At 37.7% G+C, this 15,752-nt stretch overlaps 1 protein-coding gene and 1 pseudogene across 12 annotated transcripts in view; both read right to left on the reverse strand.

Moving 5' to 3' along the window:
- NEK10 (NIMA related kinase 10) overlaps positions 1-15,752 on the reverse strand; it is a 238,958-nt gene that overhangs the window by 145,090 nt on the left and 78,116 nt on the right. The window contains exon 23 of one of the 12 annotated variants that reach the window (XM_045088986.1): positions 6,955-7,944. The exons of the other annotated variants lie outside the window; for them this stretch is intronic. Within the exon in view, the coding sequence (XP_044944921.1) occupies positions 7,847-7,944 (98 nt within the window). The 3' untranslated portion in view covers positions 6,955-7,846. Of the gene's footprint in view, positions 1-6,954; positions 7,945-15,752 lie in introns of those variants that run through there. 12 annotated transcript variants of the gene reach the window in all.
- On the reverse strand, positions 3,844-4,671 carry LOC106005971 (annotated as a pseudogene).

Raw genomic sequence — 15,752 nt, forward strand, 5'->3', positions numbered from 1 at the left:
CAGGTTGAAAATATTCCATAGTAGTTAGACTTCAAACCAACAGTAATTCACATTATTAGTGACAATACCCATTTATTAAACAACTTTGAAATAACACAAATTGAGCTGCTTGCATGAATTGCCTAATTGAATACTGCTAGCATTCCTGAAAGACAGGTGTCATTATGGTTAGTGCAGTTTAGCGCTTAAAGCAAGAACTTAGGAACCAGCCTCAGTTCAAATCTTGTCCCCATCATGTGCTACCAGAGTAACTCTGAGTAAATTATTTAATCTCCCTTTGCAGTAGTTTTCTGACCTCTAAAATAAAGATTATAACAGCATAAATAGTAGTAAATAGTATGACATAATAACAAAATCTGAATAAGTTAACATATATAAACCCAGGGTAATACAGATTGAACAACTGATGCTTATTATTCAGTCTTCGCAGCCACCCATTTTATAAATGAGAAAACTGAGGCTCAGGTTACTTGGAGATTGAGTAACTTGCCCCAAGGTCTTACAAGGAGAAATGAACAGTAAGATGTGAATCTGGGGTTACTTAATTCTAAAGCCCCAAATCCTTATCAAGACACAGTATTACCAACAAAGAAAAAACAGGCCCAGATCATTTCAATAACAAATTCTACCAAACATTTAAGGAATAAATATCAATTTTGCACAAACTCTACCAGAAAATAGAAGAGAACACTTCCAAACTCATTGAACAAAGCCAAGATTACTCTGCGACCAAAGCCAAAGAAAATACAGAACAAAATCCCCCATGAAAATACACACACACACACACACACACACACACACAGAATCAAAAAAATATATAAGCAAGTAAAATCTAGACATAGATAAAAATGATAATACATAAGGGCCATTATGCCACAAATGCAAGGCTAATTCAACATTTAAAAGTCAATCAGTAGAGTTCACCAAATCAGCACATTAAAGAAGGAAAATCATATGATCGTATGTATGAAAAGAATTTGACAAAATTCAACATCTGTTCTTTCCATTAAAGTATAAATAGGTATGTACTTCCTTAACCTGATAAAAGGCATCTATAAAAAGCTACAACTAATTCTCTACTTAATGTGAATATTTTTCTTTCAAGTTCAAAAATATGGGGTGCCTTGGTGGCTCAGTCATCAGGCCTCTGCCTTCGGCTCAGGTCATGATCTCAGGGTCCTGGGATCAAGTCCAACATCAGGGCTCCCTGCTCAGAACCACATAGCGGCTTCCTTGCTTCTCTGTCTCCACCCTGCTCTACTGTTCTATTTCTGTCGCTATCTCTGTCTCTCTCCCTCAAATAAGTAAATAAAAATATATAAAAACAAAACAAAGCTGGATGTCAACTAGATTTGTTGTAGTGATCATTTTACTATATATACAAACATCAAATTATTATGTTTTACACCTGAAAGTAATAACATGGTGTGTGTAAATTATATCTATTAAAAAAAGAAAACAAATAAAAGACATGGCAAGCTTGTTAATATATTGCTATACACTTCGATGAGATTGCTATATAAACAAATTGTTTAATGAGCCTTTCATAAAATTCTTAATTCTGAATTCTTAAAATAAAGCAAAAACAATGTTTTTCCTTCTGAAGAAGATAAAGAAGAAGATGGAGACAAAAAAGGAGGAGGAAAGGGGCGCCTGGGTGGCTCAGTGGGTTAAAGCCTCTGCCTTTGGCTCAGGTCATGATCCCAGGCTAAGGTCCTGGGATCGAGTCCCACATCGGGCTCTCTGCTCAGCAGGGAGCCTGCTTCCTCCTCTCTCTCTCTCTGCCTGCCTCTCTGCCTACTTGTGATCTCTGTCTGTCAAATAAATTAAAAAAAAAAAAGGAGGAGGAGAAGGGAACACACTACTACAATGGCAGAGAAACAAATAAGCAGGAATAATATGATAAAAGACATGAAAGATCAATGCAGGGAAAATTATACAATTTTGTTACAGTCATTAAAGACTATAATTAATGGAGAGAAACTCCAAGTTCATGGATTAGAATTCTCAATATTACATAGATGCCATTCTTTCTAAATTAACTTATGTAATTCCAATCAAATGCCTTCAAATATTTTGGGTAGAATTTCACAAACTAAGTATAAAATTAACATACTTAATAGGAATAGAAACAAAAGGAGCCATGGATTTTTATAAAAAGACAAGATTTCCTATAAGATATTAAAAATTATTACAAGGCAGTATTAACTGAAGGATACATAAAGAAAAGAAAAAAACAAACAAACAAGGCAAGAATGTTCCCTCTCACCATTCTTATTCAAGATTGCACTAGTGGTCCAAGTTGAAGTAAATAAAGCTAGTTAGTATGATACTTGCATACAAATCTTTGCAAACATAATTTTTAATTTCTTTTTTAACAAATTTGTTGCAGTGAGATTACTGGATAATACATTAAGTATATGATTAAGTTTTTTAAAAACTGTCAAACCAATATATTTTCCAGTCCTTTCTCACCAGAAATGTGTGAGTACTAGTTGCTTCTAATGCCTACCAGCTTATGGTATTGTCAGATTTATTTATTTAATTACTTACCTATGTACATATTTATTTATTTATTTTGGATTTTTTTTTCCCCTCAAGTAAGCTCTAGGCTCAAGATAGGGCTTGAACTCATAACCATGAGAGCAAGAGTCACATGGTCTACCAACTGAGCCAGCCAGGTGTCCCTGTTGTCAGTTTTTGTTGCTTTTTTTTTTAATTAACCATTCTAGTAAGTATGTAGTGAAAGCTCAATATAGCTTTAATTTGCACTTCCCTAATGACTAATAGTTTTGAACATTTTTCATGTACTTATTTGTCATCTGTGCATCTTCTTTAGTGACATACCTATTTAAAACATGGCCCATTATTTGACTGAGTTGTTTTCTTATGGATTGAGTGTTGGGTACAAATTCTTTATTAGGTATATTGTTTGTAAATATTTTCTTCCAGTCTGAAGCTTGTCTTTTCATTCTCTTAATGTCTTCCATAGAACAGACGCTTTAAGCTTTGGTGAATTTCAATTAATTTTTTTTTTCTTTTATATATTGAAGTTTTGATTTTATAGCTCAGAAATCCTTGCCTAAGTCATGTAAAATAGTTCAGGCTATTCTGCTGAAAGGCCAGACAGAGTAGAGCAGCCTGGAGGATGAGAGGCCCAGCTGCAGCCAAACTCCAGAGCCTCCCTGCCTGCCATGTGAGTGTCCACACTTCACCTGGAGTCAAGGCTTCAGATGCAGCCCCAGCTGACAGCTTCACTGAATTCTCTTAAGACATGCTAAGCCAGAACCACTCAGCTAAGCTGCTCCTGGATTCCTGGCCCTCAGAAATAGTGTCTTCAGCTGCCAAATTTTGCAGCAACTTATTACATAGTAATAACTAATACAACTGTTAACACCTTAGTCCAAACCGCCATGCATGTTCACGTAGACTACCGAACAAGACCTCCTCAGCAGGACTTGTGCTGCTATCACTTCCTCCAAAACATAATTCTCTATACCAGAGCCAAAATGATCTTGGGAAAACCTAAAGCAGAGACTACTACTCACAGTTAAAGTTCAACAAAGACTTATAAATACTAAGAATAAAACCCAAACTCCTACCAGGTATAGAAGATCATATATTTCTGGGTTTTCAGAGAAGTCTTTCTTGACCATACTATCATAAATATTTGTCCCTTTCTTTAATACTCTTCTTTTACATTTGGTCCATATTTTTCATTATCTAATTTTTTTTTACATTATACTGCCATTTAAAATCATTTAAAATCTTTAATCAAATTTCATCAAAGATTACCAGACATGTTACATGCCATGATTAGCTTTCTATAAACAACTTTGCTTTCTGTATACAAATCAATGTCAATGAAATAAAAAATAAAACCATCTATGAGGAAAAGAACTTTATTAACCTTGTTTCCAACTTTATTCCCAGACCTTGTCAGCTTAATTAGCGGCAAAGAATGAATTGTGTTTAAGCAAACACTGAGAAGAGCTGCAGTGTCCAAGGGACTTGGCCTTAAAAATATTAGAGATCTAGATTTTATCCATGAACAAAATGTTAAAAAGAAGTCATAATATAAAATAGCAGCTCCCAGTAACTTCCTCAAGTTTTATCTTCTTCAAGAAAATGGCTCAGTTCATTGGTCTGCTTCATTCTTAGAAGGTTTATCAAAATTCTCCACAAGATCTGGAACTTCATCATCCTCCTTCTCTCTGGGAATAAGGGATGGTTTTCCATCCACACACTGTGTGGACAGAGCTTCAGCCAATCTTTGTGAACTAGTCAGACTGTCTGCACCAAGTTGGTTGAAGATACTGGGTAGCATTTCTGTTAGCTGATCTGTGTCAGTATGGTCTGTAATGGAGACAGTGTTCACCACCAGGGCTTCCCGAACTTTCAGGTTGTGAAAATGGATTTATGTTCCTTGGTTTGTGAACACATTCACTTCTTCAATAACAGAGATACTGTTTGCCCCTAACTTCTTTAAGGAGAACTTGAGCTTTTTATCATCTGCTCTAGCGTTCTATGAACCATCTTTTGGGGAGCAGTTCCTTTCCCACCAATGCGTACTTGTGCTTGCAGTGTGGTTAGTTTCTCCTGATTTATGATAGTTTCTTTGATCTTGCTGGAGCAAAAATGGGACCATGAGGGTGACGAGGGGTCTGTTTTTGTTTAATATTCATTTATGTATTTAGTGTTTATCATTCTTAACTAGTATGCAAGATCCATACTTTGTGTTATCACTGTATATTGACAGAGCTATATCTTTTGATAAATATATGGATACATAGCTGACCCTTGAACAATATGAGGGTTAAGGGTGCTAATGGCCAGCACAGTCAAAAATCTGTATATAACTTGGATTCTCCCAAAACTTAACTACTAACAATCACCCGTGGACAGGAAGCCTTGTAACATAAACAGCCAACAAACATACTTTGTACATTATGAGTATTATGTATTGTATTCTTACAATAAAGTAGACAAAAATGATATTAAGAAAATCATAAGGAAGAAAAGATACACTTACAACCCTGAACTGTATTTACTGGAAAAAAAAAAATCCATGTATAAATGGACCAGTGCAATTCAAACCCATGTTGTTCAAGGGTCAAATATAAATGTATATCTATCTATCTATCTATCTATCTATCATCTATCTATCTATCTACCTAAATATCTAATTATCTAATTAGATATCTCTCTGCCCTTTCAGTTTAGCAGCAGTAATGAGGAATAGTAGAAGGCTACGTTTTACAAAGTATTTTTTAAGACTATTCACAAGTTAAGGGCACCTGGGTGGCTCAGTTGGTTAAGCATTCAACTCTTGATTTTAGCTCAGTTCATGATCTCAAAGTCCTGGGACCGTGCCCCATATTGGGCGCCACAAACAGCAAGAAGTCTGCTTGAGATTCTCTCTCTCCCTTTGCCTTTACCCATTCTCCTCTGCTCAGCCTCTCTCTCTCAAATAAGTAAACAAATATTTAAAAAAGGACTATTCATGAATTAGACGGTATGCTTTAATCTTTCCATTCCTCCTTGTGTGTATTGGAGAAAATTAGTAGAAATAGTATAGCATATCAGTATTTTGGGGAGCTCACTATAACTTTTGCACACACAGACTTCATGTACTTACGATCTAAAATAATCCTTTAACTTTTAGTCTTAGTGCTACATAGAAATTATCTTGTTTTTATAAAAATACCGTTGATTTTGAAAGGCAAAAACTAAGCAGTGGTACTTACAAGCGTTCTACTCACTCTACATAATGTAGATAATGGCAGAAACTCAGATGGATGTCTACAAAAACACAGGTAGTTGGCAAGTATTCATAAAAAGCTAATATTGTTTGGCCATTTGGAAGATTTTGGTAGTAGTGGTAATGTTTCTATTACTCTTTCTACATTCATGATCATATTTGGAGCAGAGGAAAAGGATTTATTTCAGAAACTGTGGTCATAAAAGCATTCATGTGTTATTATAGAAATTCAAAATGACAACAGATGACATTTTACATATAGCACATTATGCCTAAAAAAAAAAAAAAATCAGTAAAAAAAATCTCTCCTTGGATAGAATGAATGATATAGGAAATGCTAAAACTGTAGCCTGTTTGTGCTACAGCCTATAGCTGTCAACCTTCAGATGGAAAATGTGTATGGCCTCTGGTTGAGTGCCTAGATTCTTGCTCTGTCATTTACTATCTATGTGACATTGGATCCATAACTCAACTACTCTTGTTTTCTCAAAAAGAGCCTATGAAACTTATCTTTTGCAAGGAGTCATAAGGTTATTTCCATCCCTCTCCCTAGGGCACTTTCACCCACCACCTGTGTCAGTAGCTCCCAAATTCAAAGCCATGCCATTTCATTCCCAGCTATAGGCAGCACCTGGTCCTTCACACCCCAGACTGAGCTCATCATTTACAGTCACCCAGGATACCCCAAGCAGCAGATGGGATCTCATCTTCCCCATTTTCTGGGCTTGAAATCTCTGCCTCTTCCCTGTTGCTCCCATGTTCATTAACTCCTCACCTCTTGTATCTGACTCTTTCTTTTTATTCTGTGACCATAGTTTAAATATACCAGGAGCTCAGGCCCTCCCTTTTCCTGCAAGAACCTAGGTGCATCTCATTAGAAAACTTTTCTTTCTAATTCATTCCACAGGGTATTTAACAACGGAATTACCTAACAACCCCTGTCTTCATTACAGCAAGCCCCCATATAGGTGCCAGAATGTCTCCTGACTGCTATGGTTTATAAAGTTTCCAGCTGCCCTAGGCCTTCAATACTGTCCCTTTACTCACTGATTCATCCATTTCTCCCATAACCAGATCAGAAGCTATCCATATTGACATAGCCCATAGAGACCAATGGTAGAGATACACATTAAACAAAGTATTACATATATAAATTTATAAATGTGGTAAGATCACTAAAAATCAGGTAGATCTATAATACTATGAGAGAGTAACACAGAAAATACAGCAGATCAAGAAAATCTGTGACAAAATGGTGATTGAGGAAATACATAACAGAGGACAAGAGTTAACCAAGTAAGAAGAAGAAGTGGAAAAGAGATATCCAGCAGAGGAACCTGCATGTGCAAAAGTCCTGTGATCAAGAAAACATGATCCATTAAGGAACAGAGGGAAAGTCCTGTGATCAAGGGAGCATGGTCAGTTGAAGAACTGAAAAAAAGGCCAGGTTGGTTGGGAAGGTAGACAATGAGGGGCATGGCCAGATGATGCAAGAACCTGCAGGCCATGTTCAGATGAAAGATACCTGTCAATACTGCCCAACTTAAAACGTCCACCTCAACAAAACTATTGGATTCCCCCAATTCATTCAACACAGTTATTGATTATGAGGTCCCCATGCCCACAAGGATGTCTTCTTCTTTACCTGAATTGATCTTTCTGGGGGAATACAATAAAGAGAATTGATGAAGAGATGAACACTAGAGTCAGATGTAGTTCATCCCTGGTCCTGTCAACCTATTAGCTGGGTGATTTAAGCGAGTTTTCTAACCTCTCTAACTCTTTTCATGATCTGTGAGAATGGGAATGAGCCTGAGATATTGGACGAGGTAGTGAACATAGAACTTTCATCCCATAGTAAATGCTTAAGAGATGTAGCTATGGGTGGTTCCTCCTTTCCTTCAAAGCATAGCTAAAATTTTCACCATGATAAAAATGTCTTTTCTGAGTAAAATAAAAACCATGAGTGACTGTGAAGATTCCAGGAAAAGATCAGTTGAAATCTCTACAGTGCCAGGCAATGACGAGGCATCTACTTGATGCCTAATTCAGAAAGATATCCATCTTGTAACCTCTCCCATCTCTCTACCTCTCAGCTCTTTCCTTCTGCCTCAGTAAATGAAGGCCAACTTCCAACTTCCACAGTGACAAGATCATCAGTAATATCCTCTCCAGGCAGGGCTCTGTGGGGAAATAAGGAGTTCTTGGAAGGATGCTCAACAAACCCCTGCCTCTTCAGTGCTTCCTCCTCCAAAAGCCACTCAAATTCCTAATGTGAGCTCTTCCACTGTGCCACCCACCCTTCCAAAGCTTCCTTTCCCAGTGCAGGACTTTCCCTGGATGAGAGAGAGTAAAGTATTTCCTCTTCTCAACAGCATCATTATTTGATTGATTTCTTTTGACGGAATTATTATCAAAAAGAGTTGTAGGATGAAAAATTCAACTCCTGATATAAAAGTACTTTCTGAATTCTAGGTAACTCCATATCTTTGATACACAAACATCATTTCACTCTAGGACATCTACCAGTAGACTAGATTCTCAGGGGAAACCAGTGCCCTTACTAAATATGGGCTCTTCTAAAATCACTTTCAATGTGGGCTTTATTCTGGTTACTATGACTTGGAATAATGAATGGAACTTTTAAACACATGGTTCTAATATTAAATAGGAGTACTGAGTCAGATTCTTATAAAAAACAGTAAGTCAGGCTCTTGCTCTCTCTCATTCTCTCTCGCTCTCTCTCTCACACACACACACACTCACACTGTTTATGGCCTGATTATAGAGTTTAAAAGGCTCCAATGGCTTCAGTACACTTGAAAGGCTGGGCAGACTGATCAGATGTGTAGTAACATGCACTGTTGAATTAGTCTGTGTAAAAATAGGCATTCCCACCCACTCACCATGCTGTTTCAAAGAACACACTTTGGGAAAACTCACAAAATGAAAATAACATGTCCAGAACTCATCAGATTCTACCCTTTACATTAAAAATTCCTTAGAGAACTGGGGCGCCTGGGTGGCTCAGTGGATTAAGCCTCTGCCTTCGGCCCGGGTCGTGGTCTCGGGTCCTGGGATCGAGCCCTACATCGGGCTCTCTGCTCCGCAAGGGAGCCTGCTTCCCCCTCTCTCTCTGCCTGCCTCTCTGCCTACTTGTGATCTCTGCCTGACAAATAAATAAATAGAATCTTAAAAAAAAAAAAATTCCTTAGAGAACTAAATCATAACCCAATATGTCCATATGAAAACACACACTAAAACAAATTGTATTATCCTGGTCCTTTGGTGCTTTTATAGGCCATATAAACCCAGCACTGGAAAGATTTTAGTCCCATTTTTTTCCTAAGATGGTAGACATCCAAGCCCCCTTATTCACTTATGCAGTCAATTAAGGTGAGTCCATCCCACCAGGAGAGCATAACTATCATCTGGTCAAGATCATCACTTTCAGGATGTCCTGCTTGGACTTTCTTGGGACTACCATTCTCATCTTTTCCTGGAAGCCAACTGCTATTCAAATCTCAGAACTGCAGAATGACCCACTGGCATTGTGAGAATTTTAGAAAATTTTTTAGAAATTAGATTTGACTATTTCCCTATTTCACATGACCTAATAGCAATATAAGGAAACCGGTGGGCTTGAGAGAAAATATTCTTGCTTTCCTAGTGACATGAAGGTAATTTGTTGACTGAGATAAATCCTAGAAATAGTGTGGCTACCCTTACTACACAGATGTTACACGATGGTATGCAACATGAGTGATTCAATAGTCTGTATTCTTTTAAGAACACTCAAAGCTCTGCATTGGCTTAGACTCAAAAAGATACTATATCTGGTTTATGAGAAATAAACCATACAACATGTTCAAAGAAAGATCAAGAGACCTATAAAAGCTACAGACTCATTATGTGACTCATTATGTTAGTCAGGAGATTTTGGAGGGGTATGAGATAATATGCATAGAAGGACTTTGACTTCCCTATCAGAAGTGTAACACTAATTCGTTTTTCCTGTATTGACATAGATTTCTCAACCACGGCTGAACCAACGAATGACACTAACCATGTCATTGGTAATCCTCTAGAAAACAATTAAAATGCCAAGACTTTAGCAATACAAGTGAGATCTAATTTGATTTCTCAAACTTTGTTGGCACTCAATAGAGTAAATTCTTTCATACTTTGGGTTGCATTATTTGCTGCGATGCCAATGGGAATTGCTTGTAACTTACCCCATTTATGCACCTGATTTCACTTTAATCCTCATTTCCTCTTATATTAAACACTCTTCCCACAAAATCTTAACTGTCAAGGTCAAGATCTCAAACCCAACTATCTTCCCTAATCATCATTTTTCATTTGCAACTGGTTTCTAAATATTTCTACCTGGGTATTTTTTAGTTCATTCATCTATCCATGTAGTCAACAAATATTATAAAGTGCTTTCTGAGAAATAAAAGTCAAGAAAACCAGTTTCCTTTACCTCAAGGAGGGAATGGCAATAAATCATTGCCCTATGTGCTGAGAAAGGCAAGCCTGCTATCCTTAAGGAGCCCAGAAATAGCACCTGTCAGATGTGGCCATCAAAGATGCCACCTGGAGGAATGGCATTTGAACTGAGTAGCAGAGGGCATTTCAGGGAGAGAGAACGCGATGTTGGAAGTCACAGAGGTATAGGACCACAGCATGGTCTGTTCAGGAGGGAGCAATTTGTCCCATGAGGCTAGAGTAAAGAGCAAAGGTGAGATCATGGAAAAAGGAGTTTGGGCACCCTAAAGAATGTCATAGGGAGCTACCTAAAGGACTTTAACCAGGAAAGGATATGATCAGATTTCTAAAGCAGTATGTCCAAACCCTTACAACCTTAAATCCCCTCACCCAATTCTCTGGTGTCACAATCTTCACAAACTCAGACTCTCTCTCACTGTTCTCACACCTCATTGACTAAGCACAAAATTTTTTAAATTCTGGGTCTCAAATAATTGATAAATCTAATCCTTCTGCGATATCCTCTTCTGCTGCTGCCATAGGTGAAGCCCACATTACATCTTCCCTGGACAACTGCAAGGGCCTTTGGCAGCAAATACTGAGGACTAGCTCTCAAAAAGCCATTAGGGGTGCCTAATAGTGGCTCAGTCGTTAGGCATCTGCCTTTGGCTCTGGTCATGGTCTCCGGGGTCCTGGGATCGAGTCCTGTATCGGGCTCAATTTTTCCTCTGGCTGCTTGTGTTCGCTCTCTCATTATGTCTCTGTCTAATAAATAAATAAAATCTTTAAAAAAAAAAAGCCATCAGCCACCCCTTTATCCCTTTCTTAGCCCCAACTATAGAGGCTGAAAGCTAACTAGACAGTCTCCCTTATATCAGGGGGTGGTAACGTGACTTGGCTTTGGCCAATAAAAGTAAGACATATAATGGGACTGAAAGATTTTCTTTAATGATAAAAGGAAATAGTCATTTGAAGAACAGAATTGTTTTTGTTTGCTTTTTTTTTTTAACCTAGCTGCCATCCTACTTCCTGTCTGAATCTGGTAATGATGCCTGGAGCTCTGGCCAATCTGCTGAGGATAATGGGGGGAAAGATAGAAATGCCTAGATCATGGTTGACCTCCTTGAATTGTTAAACCAGCACTAGAACTGCCCACCTCCAGACCCCTTGTTATGAGATCATTACACATCCTTACAGTGTAAGTCATTGTTATTCTGGCTTTTTGCATCCAAACAGATCTTAACTGATACATCTCCTGAACTGGGGATCCGTCTCCAGTCTTTCCCTATGGTGACCCTACCCTGTCATTATATCCCATATCTGATCACATTATTTCCAATCTAGAAACTTCTAAAGATAAATCTCTGACTAAATAAACATCAATGCCCAAGCTCCTCACCCACCAAAGTCCCTATTGTCTTGACTCATTGAACATCACACTAGTGCCTAGGCACACTGTACCACTTTGGTTCTCTAACCTTTTGTATTGCTGTAGCCCATGCCTGGAATTCTTTCCTGCTCACCTCCTCACCTGAAGGCCCCACAGAGAGTCAATCACATTTTCCCCTGCACCTGAAAGTTGTGATAGACTACATTCTCTGGGGAGGAGGAACACATCTTCACCCTTTTAAACTTGACTTGCTTTGACCCATGAAGTCAGGGCAGAAGTTTTAAGAGTGGAGGTATGGTGCCATGCTTTTGCTTTCCTGCCTCCGCAATGTTGAAGCAGGTGTAAAGGAGCTTCATGCAGCCTGGGTCTCTGAGCACAGCTCCCTTAGTGACTGACATCGCATACAGAGTATGAGCTAAGATAGAAACCTTGCTGTTTTAAGCCAGGGTGGGCAAATGTTGTCTTTTTTTCCTTTCCTTCTTCTTTTTCTTTTTTTTTAAATTTGGGATCAGGGGAGAAAATGAGAGCATGAGAGGCTTATATTAAAATGTGGGTATTTGAAAAGGTCGAGAAATGTGAAATGGTGGGTCTGTGAGCAAGTTCATTTCCAACAGATCCCCTCCTTCAGAGCCATTCTATAATGGGATAGTACAGTGTAGGTCTTACTTGACCTGCTGAAGCACTTAGAAGTGACCTTGACTAAACTTTGCTTAGTGTGGTACTGAGTCAGGTCTGTTCCCTTGTGTGGCATCCAAGGTTGCAAATAAGTGCAGAGGCAAGACCTGGACATGTTTCATAGAACAAGTCATTAAAATATACAGTCTTTTAAATGGAAATATATTTAGACATTAAAATTAAACACCATTTGTAAAACCACACAAACCGAAATATTAGTATTTAATATAAAGTTAGTACTTTCTACTCTGCTGCCTCAGGAAGGCAAATTCCCAGCTAGTGTGCTTACTGTAAATAATTGCACACCGACCTCAATTTTACAACATCTAATTCATCTACATTAAGGAAAAGAGAAGAAGAGGGAAATTTTGATTTTTCTAAAGCTTTTTTGTCTGGTTACATTTTCAGTACATCTTGTCTCATGGATCTTAAACATCATTTGTCAATTCTGTGTATCTTTCCTGGGAGTAAATAAGCCTTCTAGCACAAGAGAAGAGAAAAATAAAATATGACAAGGCTGCCCCTTTGTGGTAACATGATTTCATACACACCCCAGCCTCTTTTTATAGGCTCTATGAATGGCTTTATTTCAACCTCCCAAAATACAGGCATCTTCCATATTTGGTTTCAAATTAATGCTAGGTTTTAATTTAACCACACCCATCATAAAAATAAAAGTCTCTAAAGTCAACATTTATACCAATAGGGATAGACAGTGAAAAATATTTTCATCACTATTACATTTAAACTATCTTTAAGTCTTTAAGTGATATTAAGTCCCTTTGGATGATCTTTTTCATCATAAAGTCATTTTATACTCATTGAAAAGGACAATAGCACATCAACACCCTGTCCATGTAACTGTTTTAATGGAAAGAAACTAGATTAAGGTAAGATTCTGTTCTGAGGTATATCACTAATTCTTTATTTGAAACTAGAAAAATATTGCCTCATTTAATGCTAAAAAGTTTTAAAAGCTGAAAATAATTTTTAAGTTAGTAACACTCAAGTATAAGTCTAATAAATATTAACAATAAAAAGGCTGGGCAGAATGGTGATGAGGGGCAGGACAGAGAAAAATAAAATAAAAGTTTATTTATCCTTGTAAACAAAGTAACTTTTTTTCTGGGAGTCCTTCACAATTTGAGTACAAGCAAAAATACTTATTTTTTTAAAGATAGAGAGTATAATGAAAGTGGGATATTTTGTTACATCTAATGTATAGACTTAATAATGTAACTGGCTTGCCTATTTGGGTTTAAAAGGTAGATTGACTGGGACTCATGGGTGGCTCAGTCAGTTAAATGTCTGCCTTTGGGTTCAGGTCATGATCTCAGGGTCCTGGAACTGAGTCCCACAATGTTCTTCTTGCTCAGCAGGGAGCCTACTTATCCCTTTGTTCATTGTGCCCCTGCTTGTGTGCTCTCTCTCTCTCTGACAAATAAATAAAACCTTTAAAAAAAAAAAAAGTAGATTAATCTTATGTGTGTATGTCTTCTAACTCTCCAAATCTTGCTAAAATGAAGGGAAATAAATTTTCTTTAAGAAATTACTAACTCATAAGGACAATGAAAATGGGCTTGGTAACAACAGAGATAAGGATTTCAATGAATTTTTGTAAGATGGAGAATAGATGGAGAATATACCAAGCCGAAGTCCCAAACCATGTGTCTTAGAATAAGAGGGCCCAAAGGGAGCCCATTCGCCCTGTAGAGCCCAGTGTACCACACAAGGAGAAGTGAAGTTAAGAAAGGCTCAAAAGACAGAGTTCAGATCAAGTCCGCGGGTCCCTCCTTACATTCACACATGACACTACTCAGTAACTGAGTTCCCTCTGCCACTAGAAGAAAAAGGGAGATTTTCCAAAGACACTGACAGACCAGAAAGAAACAAAGCAGAGTATGGAAGAACCCATGAGCATTCAAGGAAAATCTATCAACTGAACATACTTCCCTGAGGCCCCTCTGTACACACCATTCCCTAAATGACAGCAACAGATAGACATTGCCTCAGTCAAGATACTGGTGCTGCATTCTCTGGAAAAAGTTTGAATAATAACTTTAGGGGTTTCCAAAGGAAAAATGTCTTTGTGCTCTAATGAAGTCCACAGATGGCAGCCTTAGCTGGAACTCACGAAGCTTCCAAAGGTTTATTTAGTGTCTTTGACAGTCCAGGATCAAAGACATTTAAGAAAAGTCTCCATTAGGAAAGAGAGATTGAGGGTGGGGTGGAGATGGAACCAGAAGATACAGAAACGATGCAGGGTGCTGAAGAGAAAAGTTTATATTACCCTGAGAGAGAATAAAATCAAGATTCCATGAAAATGAAATAAAGAACAAGATAAAAGGGGAAATAAAAATATGTGAAAATTAAAATTAAATATTCAATAGAAGTACTAGAAAATTAAGTTGAAGAAATAACTGAAGTAGAACAAAGAGACAGAGCTGAAAACTAAGAGAATGATTATTTTTAAATTAGGAGATTATTGGGCGCCTGGGTGGCTCAGTGGGTTAAGCTGATGCCTTCGGCTCAGGTCATGATCTCAGGGTCCTGGGATCGAGTCCCGCATCGGGCTCTCTGCTCAGTAGGGAGCCTGCTTCTCTTCCTCTCTCTCTGCCTTCCTCTCTCTCTGCCTGCCTCTCCATCTGCTTGTGATTTCTCTCTGTCAAATAAATAAATAAAATCTTAAAAAAAAATAAAATAAAATAAATTAGGAGATTATTTAGCATATAGATCCAAGACTAAAAGGAATTCTAGAAAGTAAAGGAGAAGGGAGAAAAATAATGAAGAAATAAGCAGGAAAATTTCACAAGACTGAAGTTTTAAGCCTCCAATATTGAAGTACACACCTAGTTCCAAATACACTGAATGAAGAGAGACCCACCCAAAGTTGCGGATGAAGGGAACAACCTAAAATTTTCTAGATAATTAAAGAGCTCATATATAAGGAATGGGAATCAAAATAGCATTGGCTTTCCAAACAGCAAAACTGGATACTAGAAGACTGAAGTAATGCCTTCAAATTTGAAAGGATAATGACTTTCATCTGAGAATACTACACCCACTCAACAGAGTACAAAGGTCCCCTAAAAATATTTTGTGACACACAAGCATCCAAAAATTTTAAGAACATTCCAGAACATTCTTTTTAAGGAAAGTACTGGAAGATACACTTCAGCACAACAGGAGAGTTAAAAAAGGAGAGTGTGTAAGTGATGAATCACTAAATTCTACACCTGAAACTAATATTACACTGTATGTTAACTAACTGGAATTTAAATGAAAACTAGAAGGGAGGAAGGAAGGAAGGGGACAGAGAGAAAGAAGAAAGGAAGGAAGAAAAAAGGAAAAAAAGAAAGAAAGAAGGAAGGGGAAATCATAGGACATAAGAGAGATTCCAATTAGAAAAGAAGCAAATGTGAGCTCCAGGACAAC

The sequence above is a fragment of the Mustela putorius genome, unplaced genomic scaffold (assembly GCF_011764305.1).
Source record: "Mustela putorius furo isolate JIRA1106 unplaced genomic scaffold, ASM1176430v1.1 tig00003834_pilon_pilon_pilon, whole genome shotgun sequence".
NCBI classification, from domain to species: Eukaryota; Metazoa; Chordata; class Mammalia; order Carnivora; family Mustelidae; genus Mustela; species Mustela putorius.